The 26,057-nt window shown below is 35.3% G+C and overlaps 1 protein-coding gene and 1 pseudogene across 1 annotated transcript; one reads left to right on the top strand and one right to left on the bottom strand.

The window, feature by feature from the left end:
* Nucleotides 1-16,122, bottom strand: part of LOC149826761 (small ribosomal subunit protein bS1c-like) — a 31,172-nt pseudogene extending 15,050 nt beyond the window's left edge.
* Nucleotides 16,123-21,071: 4,949 nt separating this feature from the next.
* LOC149826760 (chloroplast stem-loop binding protein of 41 kDa b, chloroplastic-like) lies at nt 21,072-25,994 on the top strand. Its single transcript, XM_090018969.1, has 10 exons — nt 21,072-21,303; nt 21,940-22,074; nt 22,583-22,669; nt 22,831-22,921; nt 23,048-23,102; nt 23,483-23,543; nt 24,079-24,300; nt 24,805-24,921; nt 25,012-25,101; nt 25,606-25,994. The coding sequence occupies exons 1-10, from the start codon at nt 21,193-21,195 to the stop codon at nt 25,783-25,785; spliced, it is 1,149 nt and encodes a 382-aa protein (XP_089875095.1). The 5' UTR covers nt 21,072-21,192; the 3' UTR covers nt 25,786-25,994.
* Nucleotides 25,995-26,057: the final 63 nt, after the last annotated feature.

Genomic DNA, 26,057 nt, shown 5'->3' with positions numbered 1-26,057 from the left:
ACGCACCTAAAGAATTGAATATGTGCACTAATGATGCACATGATAAGAAGGGTGAAGGCATTGGATTCACTCTTGACTTGAATATTCCAGCAGACAAAATGCAAATCGATAATAAGGTAGACGATCATGACAGTGCAATTGACAAAGGTGCAGGCACCTCAAGTCTACATGGTAGTACACTTGACTCTGTTCTCGTAGAGGGAATGCAGTTTAATAATGAGGAAGTTGCATATAAATTTTACAATGATTATATCTTAAAACTTTGGCTTCAGTGTTAGAAGGTATTCTTGGAGAAAAAATACACAGGGTGTCATGGTGAGAAAGACATATGTTTGTTCCAAGCAAGGTTGGAAGAAGTCAAGTGGAAATCTAACAAGGAGCAAGCCAGATTCAAGATGTGGTTGTCTAGCAAGAATAGTGTTAAGAAGACTTCCGAATGAGAAATATGTAGTTCGTACTTTAATCAATGATCATAACCATGAATTAGCCGCTTCATTTATGACTTCTATGTTAAGGTTACATCGTAAAGTAATTGAAGCGCATGCTGCAATTGCTGAAATAGCTGATAGCGCTGGCATTGCACCAAGAAAGACATACAATTTATGCGTGCATGTAGATGATGGTCGCGAGAATGTACCATTCACACCTATGGATCTAAGAAACCACTTGAGAAGGAAGAGGTAAGAAAACATGAAGAATGGAGGAATATGTTTTTTGGTTGATTACCTACAGAAAAAATCAAACATTGACCCTGGTTTCTTTAGTGCAATGCAACTGGATGAAGATGGGTATGTTGTGAATATGTTTTTGGTAGATTCAAAGTCAATAGTGGATTATGAATGCTTCAATGATATGCTTGTTTTTTATATGATAGTGAAGATTAATATAGAACAGTGGTCATTTACGTAGTTTGTCAGAGTGAACCATCACTCACTGAGTTGCATATTAGGTGGTGCTTTTTTGTATGACCAGACCAAGGAAACCTTTGAATGGTTGTTCAGAGTATTTACACAAGTAATGAATAGGAAGCACCCTGGAGTTGTACTTACAGATGGTGATCATGCAATTGCAATTGCAGCTGCAGTGTCTCATGTATGGCCATATGCATATCATCGCCTATGTTTGTGGCATATATTTCAAAATGCAGCAAAGAACATAGGACACATTTTTAATCAGAAGACAGGGTTTGATAAAAAGTTTAGACAGTGTGTACTTGAGAGCATAGACGAGATCACCTTTATGTCTGATTGGGAGCAAATGATTCAGATGTACGACCTTGAAGACTGTGTGTGGTTACAACATTTATATGCAGACAAAGAGAAGTGGGCATTGACATATGGAAGACAATACTTTTGTGCAGGTATGATAAGCACACAAAGAGTTGAATCTATGCATGCCACACTGAAAAAAACATTGTATTCATGTTTAACAATGTTTCGTTTCATGAAACAGTATGAATTATTTGTAGACGGTTTTAGACAGAATGAGCTTGAACAAGATGTGAAATGCTTCAACACCCGCCCTGTAACTTTGGGCATAAAAATATTGACGCAACCTGCATATTTGTATATACTAACTGTATTTGAATGGACTAAGAAGGAGGTTATACAGGTCATGAATTGCAACATAGAATGACGTATGCAATATGAGAATGTGCATAAATACCATATTGTATGAGATGGCAAAGAGTATCCAAAAGGCAAGAAGTACATGTTAGGTATAATGTTGACAACAGAATAGTTGAATGTACATGCAAAATATTTGAATTCAAAGGTATTTTATGTTGTCATGCATTAAAGACACTTAATCAAGAGAAGATACAAGAAATACCCGAGTCATATATAATGTGAAGATGGACGAGACAAGTAAAGTTTGAACTGCTAGAGACAAATAATGTCAGTTCATCTAGTGTTGATGAGAAGTGTCAGATAGCCTCCCATTACCAACAACTATGTAGGTCACTTATGCATGTTGCAGATTTGGCATCAAAAAGCGAAGAAGCCTATGTATGTATGAGAAATGTGTCAAGGGAATTACTTGAAAAAGTGTAGTTAATTTACCATGAGTTTGTTGCAGCTCGTAAAGATCAATCCTAGAAAACAGGATCAAACAACGTAGGTAAAAAATACGCTTTCTTTGACCCTTGTGAGAAGTTACGTCGAAGCGTAAACATCATCTTCGACAAGTCAGGAGTAAACGTTGTAGATTATGATGGGAATATTAACCTAGCTAAGAGTATCAAAAGAAAATTTGTCTCTGATCGCAATCGTCAGAGGACAAAGGGTGCACTGGAATTGGTTGACAAGAAAATGTCTAAGAAACAACCAACTTCTAAGCAACTAAGTCATTCGCATGAAAATGTATGTAATACAGTATATTGCTTTCCATGTAAATTGTATTATGTACAACCTATTAATATCTTGTGTAATTTTCAACATGCAGCAATATCATACAGACGTGCACTACAATGTTGGAACCTGCAATCGACCCGACCTGTTTGAGTGAAACGATGACATGAGTATGACAAGTCTTTTGGTATGTAACAATTTTGGGAGGATGTTAGCATTTCTTGTTGAACTTAATGTAGTGTCTGATATTGTTCTGTTTCATGACAGGCTCTGTTCAATTCAAAAGCAAGCAACGCAACACAGGAATTGTGTGTAGATTCTTCAGCTTCAAAATAGTTGTAGCATTTAACTTTCATATCTTATAAATCGTTGTAATGTTTAGCATTCTATAATTCTTTGTTGTAGTTCTATAATTCTTTGTTGTAAATCGATAATTCTTTGTTATAACTCTATAATTCTTTGTTGTAAATCGATAATTCTGTGTTGTAATGTTATAATTCGTTATTATAATTATACAATAGAAATTATACTACAAATATCATAAAAATCGACACTAGAAAACACATAATATCTTACACATCGATATACAGTAATTGAGCATAATATATTACAAATCGATATACAGAAATTCAACATAATAGCCTACAAATCGATATTAACAAACAAAACCATATCTCGCAAATCGATACTCGAAAACACATAATATCTTACAAATCGCAAAAGGGATTAGCAATGTATATGGTGTACAAAGGCTTCTAATGTTCCCCCTTCGTCAATGAAAATTCAATAAGTGATTAGAGATGTGTACTCTTCAGAAATCGTTGTGATGCTCACCCTACGTGAATGCAAATCGCAAAAGGGATTAGCAATATGTGTAGTGTACAAAAGCTTGTAATGTTTGCCCTTTGTAAATGAAAATTTAATAAGCGATTAGAGACGTGTATTGTTCAGAAATTGTTGTGATGCTCACCCTACGTGAATAAAAATCGCAAAAGGGATTAGCGATGTATACGGTATACAAAGGCTTGTAATGTTTGCCTTTCGTAAATTAAAATCCAATAAGCGATTAGAGATGTGTATTGTTAAGAAATCGTTGTTATGCTCACCTATGTGAATAAAAATCACAAACGGTATTAGCGATGTATGCGGTGTACAAAGGCTTGTAAAGGGATTAACGATAAAAATCATATACAAGATTAGTGATTTGTATCGTTGAAGTAAAACCCAAAACCCTTAAACCTAAACCCTAAACCCCAATCGCTCATAAAAGCGATTAGGAAATATCATTGACATAGACATAGCCCGTAAAAGCAAATCGCGATAGCACATAACCTTTATACGTCATTGTGTAAATCGCGATGGTATGTGTTATTCAATTAGAAAAAGCTCATTGTCTAAAAGACAGACATCATTATGTAAATCGCAATGGTATAACGATTTACACAATGTCATCTATGTCGGCCACATCTGAATAAAAATCGCATTGTATATGTGTACAAATTGCGGTAAAATTGCACGGTCGATGTTTGTGCAAATTGTTTTATACTTTTATCAATCATTATGTAAATCGCGATAGGAACACATCTCGTAAAAGCAAATTAGTGGGATTTTCATGCTACATAACGCTAAACGCTTGTTTGATTTTTATTTTCGAACGCCTATCATTACAACAATTTGTTTAGTAGTATTTGTGTGCTAAACTTAAATCGATGTTAACAAAAATATCATGTCTCACAAATCGACACTAGAAAACATATATAATCTTACAAATCGATATACGATAATTCAGCATAATATATTACAAATCGGCATACGACATTTCAGCATAGTCTTACAAATCGATATTAACAACCAAACAATATCTCACAAATCGACACTAGAAAACACATAATATCTTACAAATCTATATACGGTAATTCAGCATAATATATTACAAATCGATATTAACAAACAAAACAATATCTCACAAAAATTGATATAATATCTTAAATTGTTGCAAAATTTATATTATTGCGATTTGGGCGCTTGAGGTGGTGATTTGCGTGTTCAACACATGTGTGCCAGGTTTGTCATTTTGGTTTATGGATCAATGTGAATTTTGTACACAGTCTTTACAAAATTTGTTACAAATGTCTGTACACAAAAAAATTGGAAATTGAAAGTTGAACCAAAAAATTGATCTCTCTCTCTCTCAGCAGTAGAACGTAACTATCTTCACGTTATCCTTGAGAACAGGTAGACATTTCAAATGACTTTCTCTTACTCCTAGGGGTCTCGCATCCTTCATAGCTTTCTAGGTAATCTTGCAGTCTTGGTTTTTGTATCATCCTCAACTAGAAAATCATTCAATTCCTCACATAGTTCTTTGCGGAATCCAGGTATATCATCTTGAAAAAAAATAAAAATGAGAACAATATAAAAATGTAGTAATCAATAATATAGGTTAATAAATAATGTTTAAGTGTACAGCATACAACAGTGAATTCTGGTGCTCGTCCATAGTATATTGCTTCAATATACTTCATTACAAAGATGCCACAATCGACGCCATTATTTTGTAAAGAAGCATCCTCTGCGACGTGAAGCTTCCACGGGTCAATGTCGACATCCAACATGTCTTTGAAAAATCCAATGTGTGTTTTATGCAAAAGCAAGTAAATTTTAGGTCACAGTACAAGATAGGGTAATCTTAAAGATAGAAACTTACCAAATGCACAATGTCACAGTCTACACCAATGTCATAGTCCAAGGAGTTGTATAGCCATAATTTTTGTTCTCGTACATCCAACACGTATAAGACCCAATGCTTTTATGATTGCCACAATGTAAGAATCAATATCTGCAAATCGATTATAAAATATCTTAAAAAATGGATATGAAAATGTGTACTGATACCATAAAAATCGATGTTAAGAATCAACATATAAATCGATATTAAGAATCAAACTAATATCTTAAATTGATATTAGGAATCAGCATTGAATCAAAACAACATCTATGAAAATTCCTATTGATAGCTTAAAGTAGATATTAAGAATCAACAGAGAAATTGACATTAAGAATCAAAATAATATCTTAAATCGATATTAAGAATCAGCATAGAAATCGATATTAAGATTCAGAGCAATATCTTAAATCGATATTGAGAATCAAAACAATATCCTAAATCAATATTAAGAATAAGCATAGAAATCGATATTAAGAATCTAAACAATATCTTAAAATCGATATTTAGAATCAACATAGAAATCGATATTAAGAATCAAAACAATATCTTAAATCGATATGCAAATTCCTATTGATAGCTTAAAATCGGTATTAAGAATCAAAACAGGATATTAAATAGATTTAACATCTTACAAATCGATATGGTCACAAACCTTTTTACTTGAAAAAAAAGTCTGTCATTTGGTCATCGTCACCCCAGTATTGTATTCCATCTAGAAATTCAACCGCGTATGGCATTCGATGGACAATACTCTGTTGAACGGAACAGTAATAATAGTAAGTTTAAAACATGAAGCTACATTAGTAAATAAAATGACAAAATAAACATATCAGATAACCGATATACCATAAAATAAAGGGTGACGACGCGGACCGACATGGTTCTTCCCTTGCTTTGAATATACATGATAAAATCGTGTATAGTCTGTTTAGAACAAATGTGCATTTGTTAATATACATACCCATGACATACGTTAATGTATAACTGAGAGTGATTTCATATGTACAAAATTACTAATAGTGTGTCCTGCAAATTCATCTCGCATCCGGTCGATGTTCTCTTCGAGCACTTTGTTGAGTTTTCTTGCACCTTGTTTTGTAGATACTGCACTGAAATTAGTTGAATATTTAGTAAAATAATTGTAGCATTATATTCAGTAAATGAATTATAAACGACGTAAAAAAGGTAAAGCAGGTTATAGAAATCAAAGGTTTCCTTTTTTGCAAAAGTTCAACTGAATCGTAGCGTCATTCTTCGACATCGATACAACTTGCACTTAGAAGGAGGTTAGAGGAAACATCGTTTTTTCTGTTCATTGCTCACGAAGCAAGTTATAGGAAAGGCTCATTTTCTTCTTTAAATGAAATGTCGCCTGTTCCATGCTATTAAAGGAAACGTCTTATGTGCCTTGCGGAACACAACGATTCATTCATTTATTGTTCAGGTTGTTTCACATCCCGCCAGTTTTCAAAAATCATGCAAAAAGAATATTAATAAATAAATAAATTACATTGCGCATTAATTAAAAGATGTTTCATTTGCTAGTATCATCGACATGATGTTAGTACGTGTAAATGAATGACACGTAGCATAACATCAGTAGCGTGTCAGATCCTAAACCCTATACTAATGTCATGCGACGTTTCTTGCAACTAAAGGAATCACTATACATAATAAACTCAAAACTAGTAATCGCTATAATTGCTATCACAGGAAGTACAAATCGTGGTAACTGCATAATCGCTACACCTATTAATCGCTAAACTAAGTAATCGTTATCACAAGAAACACTATAAATAATAAACCCTAAACCAATAATCGCTATACAATTTAGCAAACGTAAGTACAAACAATGGTATCTTCATAATCGCTATACTGAGTAATCAACATATTAAGTAATCACTATCACAAGAAATGCTAAAAGTAATAGACTTTAAGCTAGTAATCGCTATACGATTTAGCAAATATAAGTACAAATTGTTGTAACTTCCTAAACACTATACATATTAAGTGTTATACTGAGTAATCGACATATTAAGTAATCACTATCATAAGAAATGCTAAAAGTAATAGACTTTAAGCTAGTAATCTCTATACAATTTAGCAAATATAAGTACAAATTTTTGTAACTTCCTAAACACTATACATATTAAGTGCTATATAGAGTAATAGCTATCACAAGAATCACGATACATAATAAACCCTAAGACATTAATCGCTATACGTAAGTACAAATCATGAAAGAGTTAGTGGCATTTCTATGTTACACTTATTAAGGAAAGAATTATATAATTACAACAAAGAATGTCAGAATTACAACATAGAATTATCGAGATACATAAATCACATATGTTTATTCACTTGCGCTTGATGACTCAGATAAACATATAACTCGTCTCTTGCTTGCACTTGGTAGAGTCTTTTTATTCTGTGGCCTCTTTGTTCCCGTGATCTTATATAACCCACTGGTAATCATCTTAACCAAAGACCCAATTTGTTTACTCAAATTTTGCACATCCTTCCGTAACTCCTTATTCTCACTCTCTAGCATCGCAAACTTTTGGTCAGACAATACCTTCTCCTTTGGAAGTTGTGTTTGCTCCTTATCGTGTACTATAATAAATGGAATCATAGTATTCGCCAAATGGACACGATGGACGTTACATCTATGCTGGAGGACGACATGCTTGGGGACAAGAGTGACCTCACTTTCAGGTTGTTTCTCCTCAATCTGTCGATTTCCACGCATGGGTTGCCAATATTGTTTGAAATAGTTGGGGTCATATTGTTGTGCTTTATAATCATATGGTATGGCATGAACACCTCCTTTGTTCCAGTTATCTTTCTTTTTAATGTCAGAGGCAATTTTGGTATCGACTATCCCAATCCAGCTTGTAGGAGTACTCGACTACCATGTTGCATCTCGGCTTCACATTTGCTAAAGGGCCAAATATCACAAACAAACAGTCTCGCAGCCTTGGCAACGACCTCGTCATCCTTGTCTTCCCCTTTTCCACCCCATAAGGTCTTCACACAACCTGTACAATCAAGATTATGGTTTAGATATAGACATAATTATTCATGCAAAATGTTGAATGCAATAACGATTTGTACTAAAGAAGAAAAAATGTTGAATGTGATTATTAGTTAAGAATGCTAAACATTACAATTTACGGTAATGAAAGTTAGATGCAAATGTGATAATGATTTGTACTAAGAAAAATGAATTGTCAAATGCGATAATTACTTGATAATGCTAAATATTACAACGATTTACGGTAATAAAAGTTAGATGCAAATGCAATAACGATTTGAACTAAGTTAAATGAATTGCTAAATGCAATGATTACTTGAGAATGCTAAACATTATAATGATTTACGATAATAAAAATTAGATGCAAAGGCGATGATAATTTGTACTAAAGAAGACAAAATCCTAAAGAGATGATTACTTAAGAATGCTAAACATTACAACAATTTACGCTAATGAAAGTTAGATGCAAATGCGATGGCGATTTTTAATAAGGAAGACAAAATCCTAAAGCAGTGATTACTTAAGAATGTTAAACCATATAACGATTTACGCTAATGAAAGTTAGATGCATAGGAGATAACGATTTGTACTAAGAACGACAAAATCATAAAGCGATGATAACTTAAGAATGCTAAACATTACAACAATTTTAAACCATTTACCTCATTTAATTGCAGTCCATCTAAAATGAATTGAGCATTTTTGCACTTGACATTTATTAAAGCCCACGCGCTAATCATGAAAAAACCGCAAACCGCAGGGCCACATTAAGGATTCAAGGCGACAATATGCTTCCAAGTCCAGGCCTACAAAAATAATGTATTAGTAAGACTACAACCTTCAACGAGCTTAATCCACAAACAATAAATATGTAATAAACAAATACCTGAACAAATGGCCAAACCCCCCTGATGGTTTTCATACCCCTACACGCACGGTAAATTTGATTGTATAAGTGTGCGAGCATAGCAGCACCCCATGCCCAGTTGTCGACTTCATCTAAGTCTTCCAAGAACTGCAGCCACAAGTAACTTATTCTCGAACCAGAACAATCGAAAAATAAAGTTAGTCCAAAAAAATAAAGAAGGAAGTCGTGCAACTCTTGGTCAGCTGCTTCAGATGCACATACAGCAGACCGGCCTTCTCATTTATTACGAAAAAAATGAACTTTCATCGATGAGGAATTGCCTCCACCAGAAATACACTTACGCCATTTCTAGAAGGGCCATGTAATTGTCCCTTGGGTTATAGTTTAAATCCCATGTTAGGACAGCACTTCTATAGCACTTAAGACCCGTAATTCGTGCCACATCTTCTAGGGTCATGGTCATCTCAAAAACCCTAAACTGGAACGTGTTCGTCTTATGGTTCCACTTATTGACCAGGTGGGTCATGGTGTTCTAGCAATTTTCAAAATAATGTTGGTCTAGAAGGTCATCGAAGTGCATCTTTCGTAATTGGTTCTTCTGATATTCACTCAACTTTCTGAACCACGACAAAACTGCAAGCCACTTACACCGCCCTCTTAGCTTTTCACCTGCTACTCTGCTTCTCTTATGACCTGCCTGTAACACAAAATATCAAATCACAGTTAATCGCTATACATAGTAATCGCTATTGCAATAATCGTTATACAAAGTAATCGCTATCACATTAATCGCTATACAGAGTAATCGCTATACATAATAATTGTTATACATAGTAATCGCTATACAGAGAAATCGTTATTCATGGTAATCGCTATACATAATAATACCTACAACAGTACACCACGACATACAGTAGTGATTAATGTACCTTGGTCACACTTTTCTCCTCTTCATCTATTTCCTTCCTCTGCTTTTGTACTTCTTCTTTTCTTATATCCTTCACGACCATCGTATGCTTTTTCCTTTTTTTTCTTTATTTTCTCATCTTGCTTCTTTCTTTCTCTTTCTTTCTCTTCCTCATCATGTTTCTTTCTTTCTCTTTCCTTCTCTTCCTCGTCCTCCTTCTCCTTTGTTTGTCTTTCCTTCTCTTCCTTGTCTTCCTTCTTCTTCCTTTGTCTTTCTTTCTTTTCTTCGTCTTCATTTTCCTTCCTTTGCCTTTCACTCTCTTCCTCGTCCTCCTTCTCTTTCCTATGTCCTTCCTTCTTTTTCTTGTCTGCCTTCTCCTTCCTTTGCTTTTTTTTCTCTTTCTCATCTTGATGCATCTTCCTTTGCCTTTTTTCTTTCATCTTCATCATTTGGCTTTCCTTCTCTTTCTCCTCCTTCTTCTTCTTTAATTGCCTTTCCCTCTCCACCTTATTCTTTTTTCGCCTTTCCCTCTCCTCAGCCTCCTTCATTTGCCTTATCCTCTTTCGTTGTGCTAAATACTCCTTCATCATCTTTTTCCTTTCCTTCTCCTCTGCCTCCTTTTTCAATTGCCTTTTCTTCTCTTTCTCCTCCTTCTTCAATTGCCTTTCCCTCTCCTCCTTCTCCTTCTGCTTCTTTCTTTGTCTTTCCTTTTCTTCATCGTTCTCCTTCTCCTTCCTTTGCTTTTCCCTCTCCTCATCCTCCTTTTGCCTTCGCTTCTACTCCTTCTCCTTATTCTTCCTTTGCTTTTCTCTCTCCTCCTCCCCCTCCTTTTGCCTTCGCTTCTCTTCCTCCTTCTCCTTATTATTCCTTTTCTTTCTCCTATCCTCCACTTTCTCCTTCCTTTGCCTTGGTTTCCTTTGTTTTTTTTTCATTATACTTCTCTTTCCTTTCATTTTGCTTGTCTTTGTCATCTTTCTTCTTTTTTTTCATCATTGGATTATCATCTTCAATATATGACGGATTAGGCTTCGATATATACTTTATCAGCAATTGCTCCCTTTCTTTATCATTCTCAATCTTCATTATTCTGTAGTACGCTTCTACTTGCTCATACAAAGCATACTCTTGGACAATTACGTCAAGAGTTTTCCCCGCTGACGACGAAGCGTTTCTTCTCTTAGGAATGTAACCCATTGGAAACCTGCACAACACAAAAACTTACCGAAATGACAAAGGATGCTCTGGCGAAAGAAGATGAAGCGTTAGAATTTTTGTGGAACGTTTAGGGGGAAATATTGCGAAGAACTTCTTTTATAGCCAAGGAGTTTAATTCTTATGGGACCCGCCAAAGATTTTTTGTCGGTTCACGTTTTTGGCCATAAAGATCTACCTTGCGAAAATATTGCCATAGTATAACGCAATCGAATGATCAAATATCATACAAATCGATATGGAATTATTGTTGATAGCTTATAAATCAATATACAGAATTATGATAGAAATCAATATTTAGAATCAAGTCAATATCTTAAATCGATATTAAGAATCAAAACATCTTAAATCGATATGAAAATTCCTATTGATATCTTAAAAATTGATATTTAGAATCAAAATAATGTCTTAAAATGATATTAGGAATCAAAACAATATCTTAAATTGATATTAAGAATCAACATAGAAATCGATATTAAGATTCAGAACAATATCTTAAATTGATTTGAAAATTCGTGTTGATATCTTTAAAATCGATATTTAGAATCAAAACAATATCTTAAATCGATATTAGGAATCAAAACAATATCTTAAATCGATATATAAATTCTAATTCATATCTTAACAATCGATATTTATAATCAAAACAGTATCTTAAATCGCTATTCAGAACGAAACAATATCTTAAATCCTTATTAAGAATCAGCATAAACATCAATATTAAGATTTAGAACAATATCATAAATCTATTTGAAAATTCGTATTGATGTCTTAAAAATGGATTTTTTGAATCAAAACAATATCTTAAATTGATATTAATAATCAAAACAATATCTTAAATCAATATACAGAATCACGATATAAATCGATATTATGTTGAATTGTCATATCGATGATTAATATATTATGCTTTATCTATTGTGATTTATACATTGAATATCCTATTGCGATTTGACTTTACGAGCTTTGTCTAAGCGATTTGTTTGATACCGATTATCCTTTCGTGAATTAATTTTATGAGCTTTGTATAAGTGAACATGTCCTAACACAATTTATACAATGACTGATTTATAAGAGGAAAGGAAAATATAATAAACAAATCGACACGATGTTTAGGCATAGTAAATTATAAATCGAGTTAACTTCAACGATACATTACAACTACATTCTATATGAGTGTTGCACATTCTTTGCTTCTCATGCAAATATCCTCAACTGAACATTCTTTGCTTTTAGAGTGTTTCACATTCTTTGTTTTCAGAGATCCTTCAATGTTATCACTCCTGGCACAGAGTTCATATTCCAGCTAGCAAGAGCTCTAAAGAGAGAGATATGTGATCAGCACATAGAATCGCTTTGTAACAAAAAATGAGCGCACTCTTGATAATATACTTCACAAACCAATGCTCAGGCACTCACCTCTAGAAGGAACCAATACTATGTGCATATTTGTCATGAAGTATATCGAAGGTAAGCAGATATTTTTTCAACTACGAATTATGGTTTGTGAACAATGGAGGGTCCGGCAGTAGGAATAGATCAAATAAATGAACATCAACATCTCCCCCTGTCTATCATGCAGAATATTTATGATTGCTTCGGTATGACGGCAACGATTGAAGATGATTATGGTCATTATATTCTGTGTAAGCTTCGATATACTTCATGACAAATACGTCATAGTTGTATGTGTCATGAATATATCGATGTATACACAAAAGATAACAACCATAATCATCATAAAAAATTATACAGATCTTTCTCCACGGCGTGAAACAACTACGTTATCAGGATCAAAACCCATCTATCAAGCATTGATAGAAGGAACACAGAAGAACAAAGAAGAAAGAAAAATACAATGGAGAAGAAGAAGAAGAATCCGGAGGAGAAAAAAGAAAAAGAAGAAGAAGTTGCACTGCCGCAAAAAAGAGGAATAGAGGTTAAATAGATTACGGTTTTAGACATGTACAATGGGTCGGGTAGGGTTTTACATAGAATAGGGTTTTACACAGATCTATATTTGGGTTTTACATAGAATAGGGTTTTATGCACGTGTACACAAATCGATACGACGTTTAGACTTATTAAAGTACAAATCGATTTACAACTTGATAACTATTAAAAAGTTGTAAATTGCTATCATTGTTATATAGAAGAAGTGTTCTATCACGATCTATACAGCAACAAACATTAAGTTAAAGTTGCAAATCGTTATCATTGTTTTATAGAAAAAGTGTTCTATCAAGATTTGTACAGCAACGGACCTAAATCGTTAACGATTTGTCCTATCACAATTTGTGTTTACCAGCTTTGTCTATATGAACGATATCCTATCGCAATTTGCTTTTATGAGCATTTTCTACGTGAACAATATGTTGTATCACGATTTACCTAATGACTGATTCATAAAAGGCAGAAAGGAAATAGTTGTAAACAAATCGACATAATGTTTAGACTTACTAAAGAACAAATTGACACGATGTTTAGGGTTTAGGATTTAGGGTTTAGGGTTTAGGGTTTAGGGTTTAGGGTTTAGGGTTTAGGGTTTAGGGTTTCGGGGTTCGGAGTTATGGTCTAGGTTCTAGGGATTAGGGTTTAAGGTTAAGGGTTTAGTAATTTATTAAGGGTTTAGGGTTTAACGTTAGGGTTTAGTAAGATATTAAGGGCTTAGGGTTTAGGGTTTAGGGTTTAGGGTTTAGGGTTTAGAGGTTTAGGGTTTATATTGTAGGGATTGGAGTTTAGGGTTTAGGGTTTAGGGTTTAGAGGTTTAGGGTTTATATTGTAGGGATTGGAGTTTAGGGTTTATGATTTAGGGTTTAGGGTTTAGGGTTTAGGGTTTAGAGTTTATGGTTTAGGGTTTAGAGTTTGGGGTTTGGGGTTTTGGGTTTAGGGGTTATGGTTTAGTGGTTAGGGTTTAGGGGTTATGGTTTAGGGTTAGGGTTTAGGGTTTATGATTTAAGGTTTAGGGTTTAGGGTTTAGGGTTTAGGGTTTAGGGTTTAGGGTTTATGATTTAGGGTTTAGGGTTTCGGGAAAAGGGTTTAGGGTTTAAGGTTTATGATTTAGGGTTTAGGGTTTAGGGTTTCAGGTTTAAGGACTATGGTTTAGGGTTTAGAGTTTAGGGTTTAGGGTTTAGGGTTTAGTAATATATTAAGGGTCTAGTGTTTGTCGTTAGGGTTTAGGGTTAGGGTTTAGGGTTTAGGGTTTAGAGTTTACGGTTAGGGTTTACGGTTTAGGGTTAGATATTTGTAGTATGTAATTGAAACCTGTGCTTGAGGAATAACAATTGTAGCGACATAAGGTGTCCATTTGTGTGTTCAAATTGTTGCTCATTTAGCAATTTCTTTGAAAATTGCTTTAAAGCATCGTACCTGTAATTAAATAGCTGTCACGTGAATCGCTATCATCAACAATTATAAATCGCTATTGCATCAAATGTATAAATCGTTCCTGATTTAAATGTATAAATTGTTGCTTCAAACTTATAAATCGATGTATAAATTGCACCTTTCATAAGTACATATCGTTATAACGTTTGGGCTTCAACAGTAAAACTTGTTGTACAATTTAGCAAACTGGAGTACAAATCTTGGTAACTTTATATATCATAAATCGCTACTGCATTAAATGTATAAATCGTTGCTGCTTTAAATATATAAATCATAACTCATAAATCATAAATCGTGTCGATTTGGCTTTGTTACCAAAATATGTGTCATTCATTTATAAAAGAAACATCGTTTTGCATCCTGCTCGTTGTCAAAAATCGATATATCTTGGGAGACTTGTATTCCAGTTGACGATTTATGAGATTTACGCAATGACGTCTATGTCGGCCACAAGGATTTGCCTTTGTATAGAAAATATTGGAATAGTATAACGCAAATCGCAGTTGTAGTAATATACCATCGATTTGAGAGATATTGTTTTGTTTGTTAATATTGATTTGTTAGCTATTATGTTGAATTCTCGTATCGATTTGTAATATATTATGCGATATGTATATCGAGTTTTAATTCTCCTCCTCTTTCTTCTTTTGATTTTCCTTCTCTTCATCATTCTTCTTCTTCTTCTTCTTCTTCTTCTTCTTCTTCTTCTTCATCTTTAGTTCTTCATCATCCTTCTTTGTTTGCTTTTCATTTTCAATATTTGATGGATCAGGCTTCGCGATTTGTATTTATGATTTATGAAGTTACCACGATTGTTGTTGTCCAGGGTTTGTGAGGCATAATAGTACTTATGTTTATCGTATTGATTTGTAATATGAATAAGCGATTATGCTGAATTGTCGTATCGATTTGTAGTATATTATGCGATATGTACATCGATTTGTGTGTTCAAATTGTTGCTCAGTTAGCGATTTCTATTAAAATTGTTGCACATTATTTGAAGTATGAATCATTGTAAATAGATATTATGTGTTTGCTAGTGTCAATTATTATGATATTTGTTATATGAATCGCGTCAAAACATGCTAATACTATAAATCGTTACTTTTATTGGCATGGTAAATAATAACTCGAAGATCATTACAAATAACTGAATCACCTTTCCTTTGGCAGGGTCAACCCATTCTTTGTAAAGATCTTCAATTATTTCTCTTCGATGAGTATGTACAACCACCAATTGAAACAATATTGAACATAACAAACATCTGAGAAACTGTATCGATTTGAATGGTGCAGTGGGTTGCCATTACGAATGAGCTCGTTTGCTTGCAAAGGATATGTAGGATCTGACCCCTGATACAGAGTTATTGTCAGAACTTCTGCAGAAGAACATGGAGCTACCAGCTGCAGAGTATACTTTTGAATATGCACTTGTTGATTTAATATCTAATAGATCCTCAACTGCATGACAAAGGGTGGTCCGACAACAGACGATGGTAAAAGGTGGTCCGGCAGCAGACAATGGTAAAAAGTGCTCCGGCAACAGACGACGGCAAAGGGTGCTTCCACAGCAGGAGACGACGGCAAAGGGTGCTCCTCCGGAGGTGTAAGGGTGATCCGGAACGGAGAGGGCGACATATTTCGAGGTTGAGACTCTTCAAGCAGAGGTGTTTACTGCTTATGGCAAAAACAAAAGGTTATCCTCCATTTTCTGGTTGAAGGACATTTTGGTACATTACTCAAAACGTCGTTTCATGGCGCTAATGGTGGGAAAAGATACTTAAGTCTTTGCAAATGCACCGAACTTCGATGCTAAGTGATGCAGACACACACGAGGAAATGAGCCCTATGTGCTTACATATGTGGCGCTCATTCAGACCCGAGAACACATATATGTGGGTGGGGGGGGGACATATAACCTGATTCGCTTGCAGGACGCTGGATAAGAGGGAGAGAGCTTTTTAACCGTTGCATAGCAAGGGTAGGAAAAACATGAGCATTTTAGGCTGTGCCACAAGGCCACGAGATGCGTCATTTTGTGTATTTTTCCATGAAGAGTAATATAGAATTAGACACAAAAATGAGGGTAAGTTGGAGTGTCCTTGTGACATAGATTTTAGGTTGCATAGCCAGCTGTCCTATTGGCACAAATAAGTTCGTTTTGGGTCGTGTTCAGGGGACATGACACGACGTATAGACACACAATACTTTGTGGCATTCTTAATCTTTTTAAATTTTTATACCTTATTATTAACAAAACTTATGTTTATACATTATACCCATTAAAAATGTTTTTTATATATCAAATGTTAAAAGTACATGTTTTGTGGCATACTTTCTATAAAAATCACATTTGTAACCAATGTTTTTGAAGTATAATGATACAACTTTTAAAAATATAAACAGGGCAAAGCCGCAATGCCTTTTGAAGCTTAAAGTTTAAAAATTATCAAACATTTTAAAATACTGCAAATTATTTTTTCTAGTTAATAACAATAAATATAAACAATCACACAAGCTAGATTCTCATTTCTTAATGTTTTGAAAAATCAAAATTAGTAAACTGAATTACTTGAATGTATCGTGCCAATATGATGATTAGGCACTAGTATACACCTGTTCAAATTGAGATGAATTTTCACACTAAGATTTCACCCATTATTAGTGGATACAATAAAATGAAATTATCAGTTATATACATTTCGCATTTACTTTTTCTCATCTTTTGGGAGTTTTATTATTTATTTTTAATTATATAAGGTCACACATAAACATGGTGGAAATATTAAATAGTACTTGATATAAAAATAACCAATTAGTAATATTATTCTGTGCTTATTTACTTGTTGACTCTAGCTACATTATAGCTGTGCAACCTAACTTATTGAAGAATGGGAACGGGAAGTATCAATGATTACAAAAATATATCTACTGAAACAGAGTCTAAATATATTTATTTCAAATTTACAAGACTTTTATTTCTAAAAGAGTTTTTACTTTCAAGTGAAAATAAAACTTTAAAAGTACCTAAATGGTACTCTGATTTTTTTAGTGAAAATCTCTTTTTGAGAGACTTATCTTTTCATAAAGGCTTAAACTTGATGTAAAAGCTTAAGCCTCTTTAGAGAAGATGCATAGGCTTCTTTACCTATCAATGAGGCTTAGGCCTGTGAGTAGATCCACGAGGCATAAAGGGCATGAGCCCATGAAGCCTCAACTATAGCCTCTTAAACCATGGTGAATCCGAAATTCATTCTTATCCGTGTTCATATTTATATCCAATTGACATAACCTGTAATAAAGCCTAAACTTAACGTCAAACAACAGCTTGTTCTTATATCAAGTTCAACCTTCCAATATGAACTTAAATTGGAGAGAGGGTGGTGTATGCTCTCCCTCGATGATTCGCTGAATCCCACGTCTGTGTTCGGGTATATAAGCACATGGGGCTTGTATTTTCGTGTATATTGACATCACTTAGCATTGGAGTCTGGTGCGGTTGCAAAGGCTTAAGTACCCTTTCTTGCTATTCTTGCCATAAAACAACGGTTTGAGAAAATGACAAAAATGTCCATTCAAAAAAGGAAAACAAACGGTTCAAAAAAAGAACAAACATGTCCTTCATCCAGAAAGTCAAGGATGATGTTGACTCTTCAAAGTCTACATAGTGAAACGAACCTTAGTCGACGATCCGATGGTGATCCGGCTATCCGATGGTGATCCGGCAAAACAAACCTGAGCCTTCAAAAATGTATGTTTGAACTTTTCATCATCATCATCTTCTTCTTTCTTCTCCGTAAAACACTGTAAAACCCTCTCTCTCTAGAGAAGAAATCAAGGGAGGCAAAGACTTGGCAATCTGATGGTGATCATCATCCTCTTTCTACTAGCAGTGGCCGGAATGCTGCTCTCGTACAGCGGGCAACCGACTATGGTGGCTCCTCCTCCGCCTTCGAGGGACACCTACAACAGAATCTTTCTTCAGTACACCTACAACGGAGTACAGCCTCCGGCTTCTCCATCATGACGAAAATCACAAAGCAAAAAAAAAACAAAAAAATCATGAGAAAGGGTGTTACGAAAACCTCAAGCTAGAAACAACCGAAGAAAACATGAGCATCATGATTAAACAAAATACTTTATTGCTTTTTTTTATATTTACAAGAGGGAAAGAAAAGAAAAAATTTATACAAGGCTCCAAAAAAAATTGAGAGTATCGATTTACAGTATAAATCAGATCAATGAGTAGCGATTGACAGTAGAAATTAGATCAAAGAGTAGCGATTTACAGTAAAAATCAGACCAGAGAGTAGCGATTTACAGTAAAAATCAGATCAGAGAGTAGCGATTTACAGTAAAAATCAGATAAGAGAGTAGCGATTTACAGTAGAAATCAGATCAGAGAGTAGCGATTTACAGTAGAAATCAGACCATAGAGTAGTGATTTATAATAGAAATCAGATCAGAGAGTAGCGATTTACAGTAAAAATCAAATCAGAGAGCAGTGATTTACAGTAGAAATCAGACCAGAGAGTAGCGATTTACAGTAGAAATCAGACCAGAGAGTAGCGATTTACAATATAAATCAGATCAGAGAATAGCAATTTACAGTGAAAATTAGATAAGAGAATAGCGATTTACAGTAAAAATCAGACCAGTGAGTAGCGATTTACAGTGAAAATCAGATAAGAGAGTAGCGATTTATAATGAAAATCAGATAAGAGAGTAGTGATTTACAATAAAAATCAGACCAGAGAGTAGCGATTTACAGTAGAAATCAGATAAGAGAGTAGCGATTTACAGTGAAAATCAGATAAGAGAGTAGCGATTTACAATGAAAATTAGACCAGAGTTTAGCGATTTACAGTAAAAATCATATCAGAGAATAACGATTTACAGTGAAAATCAGATCAAAGAGTAGCGATTTACAGTGAAAATCAGATCAGAGAATAGCGATTTACAGTGAAAATCAGATAAGAGAGTAGCGATTTATAATAGAAATCAGATCAGAGAGTAGCGATTTACAGTGAAAATCAGATAAGAGAGTAGCGATTTATAGTAGAAATCAGATCAGAGAGTAGCGATTTACAGTGAAAATCAAATCAGAGAGTAGCAATTTATAGTGAAAATCAGATCAGAGAGTATCGATTTATAAAAGAGATCATATAAAGGCCCCCAAAAAATTTGGTCCTGCGCCGGAGGGAGCCCCCGAACCCCCCTCCTGTAAGGGCAAAAACTCTGAATCAGGCTCCACAACTCATCAAGTTGAATTATGCTACCCACGCTGAGAGGAGCCCCAAAACCCCCCTCCTGTAAGAGAAAAAACTATGAATCAGGCTTCGCAACTCATTAAGATGAATGATGCTACCCACGCTGAGAGGAGCCCCCTAACCCCCCTCCTGTAAGGGCAAAAACTCTGAATCAGGCTTCACAACTCATCAAGTTGAATGATTACTCACGCTGAGAGGAGCCCCCAAACCCCCCTTCTGTAAGGGCAAAAACTCTGAATCAGACTCCACAACTCATCAAGTTGAATGATGCTACCCACGCTGTGAAGAGCCCCCAAACCCCCCTCCTGTAAGGGCAAAAACTCTGCTACCCATGCTAAGATGAGCACTCAAACCCTCCTCCTGTAAGGGCAAAAACTCTGGATCAGGCTCCACAACTCATCAAGTTGAATGATGCTACCCATGCTGGGAAGAGCCCCCAAACCCCCTCCCCCCTCCTGTAAGGGCAAAAACTATGCTACCCACGCTGGGAGGAGCCCCCAAACCCCCCTTCTGTAAGGGCAAAAACTCTGAATCAGACTCCACAACTCGTCAAGTTGAACGATGCTACAGTCAGTGTGCAAGTCAATCGGTATTTGATGGAGCAATGTAGGATCGCCTGCTGAATGTGCACAGAAGCAGAAAGAGAAGGGAGAGAGAGTGAGAGGGTTGATGTTCATGGCCTTATCAGGGGGCATTCCTTTCTCGGATAATCCTGGAGTGCAGGGACTGGATCTTAAATAACCATCTTCGTGGTACTTAAGTCTTTACAATCACTCCTTTCTAGAATCGTCATTTTTTTTTGCACCAGTGGAGGAAAGGGTAATTAAGTCTTTGTAATTGCATCAAACTCCAACACTAAGTGATGCCGACAAACATGGGGATACGAGACGCACATGCTTATATACGTGGTGCTTTTTGGGACCCCCGATCATGAGATGCCCTATTCGGGGGGGGGCATATAACCTGCTTCGTAAATTGGATGCTCATAATAGAATTGCAAGTGTGCTAACGATTGGAGTGGGAAATTTGTCAACCTTTGAATGTGGTCGGTGAGACATTAGACTTATTTTTCTTACCCAGTTGAGAACTTCTTTTACAAGCCTAAGTGTGGCCAAGATATTATTTTGTAACTTAGAAATAGCTTTGCTAAGAGCCAGTCTCACAAAAAATAAATGGTATCGTTACCACGTTGGTGGAAACATGAATACATGATTCAGTGGCAGCATCGTCTTTATTGTAAAATACTACCATGGCATCTCATGTCCTTTTCAACAGGCAAAGTTTCATTAACATCCCAAAAACGAAGGGGTTATAAACGAGAGGCTGTGGATGCAACTGATGCTTATCCTGAAGGGATAGAAGAGAAGAAAAGGATGACTGCACACAAGCCTTCATTCACCAACCAGACCAAATTGGAGGCACCAGCAAGCCGTTCATCATGGCTAGGGTGGTTGCTCACACCTCCTTCAAACCAGCTCTCTCATCCAAGCCCTCTCTTCCTTCCTCATCCTCTGATTTCAACGGCATCCGCCTTGCTGTTCCAACCAAGGTGACCACCAAATCTCTGCTTCTCCTTCCTTTCATCATGGTCATCATTATCCTAACTAGGAAGCATTTGGATTGTTATTTTAGAGACAAGTATGAGGAATTATTCCCAAATTTCTTAGTTTAGATAAGTTCAAATCTTGCCAACTACCATGTTCGCTTCACTAGCTGTTAATCATGTTGGTAGTGCTTAAATTCTCACTGAAAGTAATTTGCTCAATGAAATAAGAGAACATTTCAACCCTCAGGTCTAGCTCTAGTTGCTAGTAACACCAGTACTGCCATAGATACTACTGCTGCTATTTTTACTACTAGACAGTTTGATTATTCTTAAGCCTGTTAGAAATAAGAATTGGTCTTCCTGTTACTGTGAACTTCAATTTTAGACGTTTTTGAAGTTTTTTTATTTATTTCAATGGCATTTTACTGATTCAAATCCCATCAGCGAAATCCTTTTTCTTCTTCTCACCGATTGATAGAGCATGCGGATTTGTATAGAACTTAGGCTTAACAAAGGGACATGTTGATGTTTTACTTCATATTACAATCAATGGGATAAATGAAAAAAAATAGTACATTGTTAAGTTCATTCCGACTACTGGGATGGCATCAGCACATTTTACTGCTTTTGTTTCTGCAGTACAAAGCCCAGACATGGCAACGAAAAGGAGTGGCTTTGGTAACCGCATCAAGTGCAAAGAAGATTCTCATAATGGGTGGTACCAGGTTTATTGGTGTATTTTTGTCAAGATTGCTAGTCAAGGAGGGGCATCAGGTATGCAATTAGCATTAGCGGCTTAAAATTTCCAAAATCTACATGAATTACAAATCCTTGCTCAGGAATGAAAAGCTATTTAAAATTTCAAAGTGGATATTGGATTTTGTATTCCTGAAAGGTAAATATGCAGAGTGATAATTGTGAAATGCTTCCATTTTAAACCAACTAAGAAGCAAAAATGGTGATTCACTATTCTATGATTTTGAAATGGAAATACCAAATTATGCAATTCAATGCTACCTTTGCCACTTGAAAGTCACCAATGCCATGAAGATAAATTCCTATTGCTAATACAATGTGTTTGTGTATTGGCTATAAGAGCTTGCCCATTCTCTTTATAATGTTTCTGATGCTTCTATAAAGGTTCTGCAGTTTGATTTTGAAGAGAACTCCTCTGCCTCAAAAAATTACACTCTCTTAATCTGTATATGAGAATTGTTTTTTGTCCAAGGCAAACTTTAATGGTGTCAATTTTGTCATCACACATCTAAATCTATGATCTCAGATCACCTTGTTTACGAGGGGTAAGTCACCTATCACACAACAACTGCCAGGAGAATCAGAACAGGAGTATGCAGACTTCTCATCCAAGGTAAACCTTTAGTTTATGATATTGATAATGGACATTTAATATATGCAGTTCAATTTGTCTTGTAAAATTCATTGTCTGAATTCCACCAACCATCTTATATATTGGATCCCACTTAGACCAATGTACCTGCTATTCATTTTATTGTTCTTTCGACTATGTAGGTGTTGCATTTGAAAGGAGATAGGCAGGATTTTGATTTTGTCAGAACCACACTTAAAACAACAGATTTTGATGTCGTGTATGACATAAATGGTATGAATAAACTATAATTTCACTTGTAATGTGAAATTTCTATGTTGGAAAGTTTATATTGGCTGTTTCCAAATGGTTATTCTCTTCTTTTTTTCTTTGTTAACCCAAGTTCTTGCTAATTAATAGGAAGAGAAGCTGTAGAGGTGGAGCCCATACTAGATGTATTACCAAAGCTGGAGCAGTAAGTCTTAACTAATGGCATAATGAAAACTTATGCCTCCATTATATGAAATGTTTAGAATAATGAACCAAGTACTAAAATCTCACAATAACTGACGTTATCCCTTTCTTTATGTTAAGAAAAGTTTAAAAAAAACATATCACAGAAGGTTGAGAAAACTCCCTACTTAGAATACAATATTATCATAATTATATCATGATATTTTTGAGATTCAGTTTTATGTTTTCAAAAAATACTCTAAAGAATAAATAATTGAAAATAAAAGAAAATTATAGAAAACTCTGGTCAAAATTGCTATATTATAAAGGTATGCAATAAACTGAATACATAGTGTTATGCCCTTTTTCCTTTGCCTTTTATTGAAGTTTTTCTGATGTCAGGTACATATATTGTTCTTCAGCTGGGGTGTACCTAAAATCTGATCTATTGCCACATTTTGAGGTAATTTATTTCACAATTGCAAGCATTTGTGTTCCATATTCCTGTAGCAACAATTGGGAATGACCTACCATCCTTTTTATGTTGAGACCCAAGCTGACAAGGATAATAGCACCACCCATATGGCAAAATTCAGGTTGCGGGTGTCAGAACAACGCCAAGTCTGTGACTTATATTCAAACTTCAGCATATTTTATCATGTGTAGTCACACAATTCAGTGCATTAATTATTATGTCATGAAAACCAAAGGGAAAATGAAAATCTAAATGTCCATTTCATTCTTTCAGTTTGCATAGTAATGGCTCCTGCTTAACCTGACAAAAAACTCAAACCAACTCAACCTCTAGTTGTAACAAACTTCCCTAAATCACCAAAATTCCAGAGCTTCCAAAAATAGTGAGAAACTGAATGTGGGTGTGTCCTGGTCAACATAGTGAATTGGTTTTAGTCTATCAAACTCACAGTCTTGTTTAAAAAATAATGTGGTCATAAATGAATTACTGTTTCCTAATACTTTGATGCTGCTGGATTGGCAAGACTGATGCAGTTGATCCCAAGAGCAGACACAAAGGGAAGTTGGAGACAGAGAGTTTGTTGGATAAGAGAGGAGTTAATTGGACCTCAATCAGGCCAGTATACATCTATGGACCATTGAATTACAATCCTGTTGAAGAATGGTTCTTCCACCGTCTCAAAGCAGGTCGGCCAATTCCAATTCCCAACTCAGGCCTTCAAGTGACTCAACTTGGACATGTCAAGGTTTGTTAGACATGCATCCCCTAGTATGCGACTCGGTTTAGCATTCTTAAAATAACTGTCAGCCAACCATTTTTTGAATATATACACATTGTGAAGAACTTGAGGTGACTTGGTACCAATTCTCATGGATTTCATGAATGGGAGTCCATGAACAGGTTAAGACTGGTGATCTGGCACAATGAGTATATCCAAGTTATTTTATTTGTGTCCCAAGTGACAACTTAGTTGCATTGAGTCTGTTGGTGGATGGCAAATTGGTATCAGCAGAACTGAAGGCTTTCAGGCCTTGAATTCTGTTGCACATATGACCAAGGCCAAGTTTCTCAAATCATCATTATGTTCACTGTTTCGCATTGACATTTGATTTTACAGAGAACTGAGATTATATTGAGAATGCTTCAGTTAATGGAATGCAGAAAATTACAATATCCATATAAAACCTCCAGGACCTGGTTATGAAATATCCAATACAAAATTAAGCTATTTTTAAAATGAAAACTTCAGGACCTTGCTCAGGCCTTTGTTACGGTTCTTGGTAATGAGAAAGCTAGCAAGCAAGTCTACAACATTTCTGGGTCGAAGTATGTTACTTTTAATGGATTGGCAAGAGCGTGTGCTAAGGTAATGATTATTGATCTTGATTTTCCAAGTATTTAGAGATGGAAATGCTCAAAAGTTAATCTCATTGATTGAATTTTAACTTCATTACAGGCTGGTGGATTTCCAGAGCCGGAGATAATTCACTATAATCCGAAGGAATTTGATTTTGGAAAAAAAAAGGCATTTCCATTTAGGGATCAGGTATGGGTAAATGCAAATATGTTACATTGTATTCTAAAAAAAGCCATTAGCAAAATGGTTACATGTTCTACTTCTATTAATATAAATTTACAGTTTTTGTGTGAAAATGATTTTTCCCCAAAAAAATGAATACAGTTACATATTCTACTTTTGTTAAACATAAATTGACAGTTTTATGTGAAAAAAAATTCCTAAAGAAAGAAGAATTCATGTTTTGATGCACAACTTGGAGTTCTCTGATCTCTGCCAAATTAACTCAAAAATTGCTGAAATTGATGCCTGCCTAATTCATTCTAGAATCTCAATACGCAGTCCCTCATGCATCCTGGTTGCAAGTTGGGCCATCCAACTTAAAACTGTGTGTGTGTGTGTGTGTGTGTGTGTGTGTGTGTGTGTGTGTGTGTGTGTGTGTGTGTGTGTGTGTGTGTGTGCGCGCTCTCATGAAGACAAAAGCTGGCTTTCTTGGCACTGTAAAGTAACTCAAATTGATCTCTTAAATTGCAGCATTTCTTTGCTTCAATTGAGAAAGCCACCAGGGAGCTTGGATGGTCACCAGGATTTGACTTAGTTGAAGGACTCGCTGACTCATACAATCTTGATTTTGGCCGCGGAACTTTTCGAAAGCCAGCAGACTTCTCCACTGATGACATGATCCTCAATAGAACTCTTGTACTTCAAAGCTAATCCTCTGTTTCCTGTTCCCAACTCCCCAGCCCACATCAGAAGAGCAAGTCTGTAGGATTTGAATAATGATGGCAGTGGACCTGAAAGTATTGCTATTCATAATTTTTTTAAAATAACTTCATGTGGTTATGCTTATAGCAGTTTCACTGGTCCATACAGTTGGTTTCAATATATCATAATTCAACCCTTGGCTCCCCCTCAAATAAAAACACTAATACCACCAACACAATAGAAACTTGTCTGATGGCAGTGAAACAGGGGAACGGGCCCCA

This window comes from Nuphar pumila, chromosome 10, assembly GCF_984573655.1.
Source record: "Nuphar pumila chromosome 10, dmNupPumi1.hap1.1, whole genome shotgun sequence".
NCBI classification, from domain to species: domain Eukaryota; kingdom Viridiplantae; phylum Streptophyta; class Magnoliopsida; order Nymphaeales; family Nymphaeaceae; genus Nuphar; species Nuphar pumila.
The sequence above is the reverse complement of the archived record's forward strand: the minus strand, read 5'-3'. Positions and strand labels throughout refer to the sequence as shown.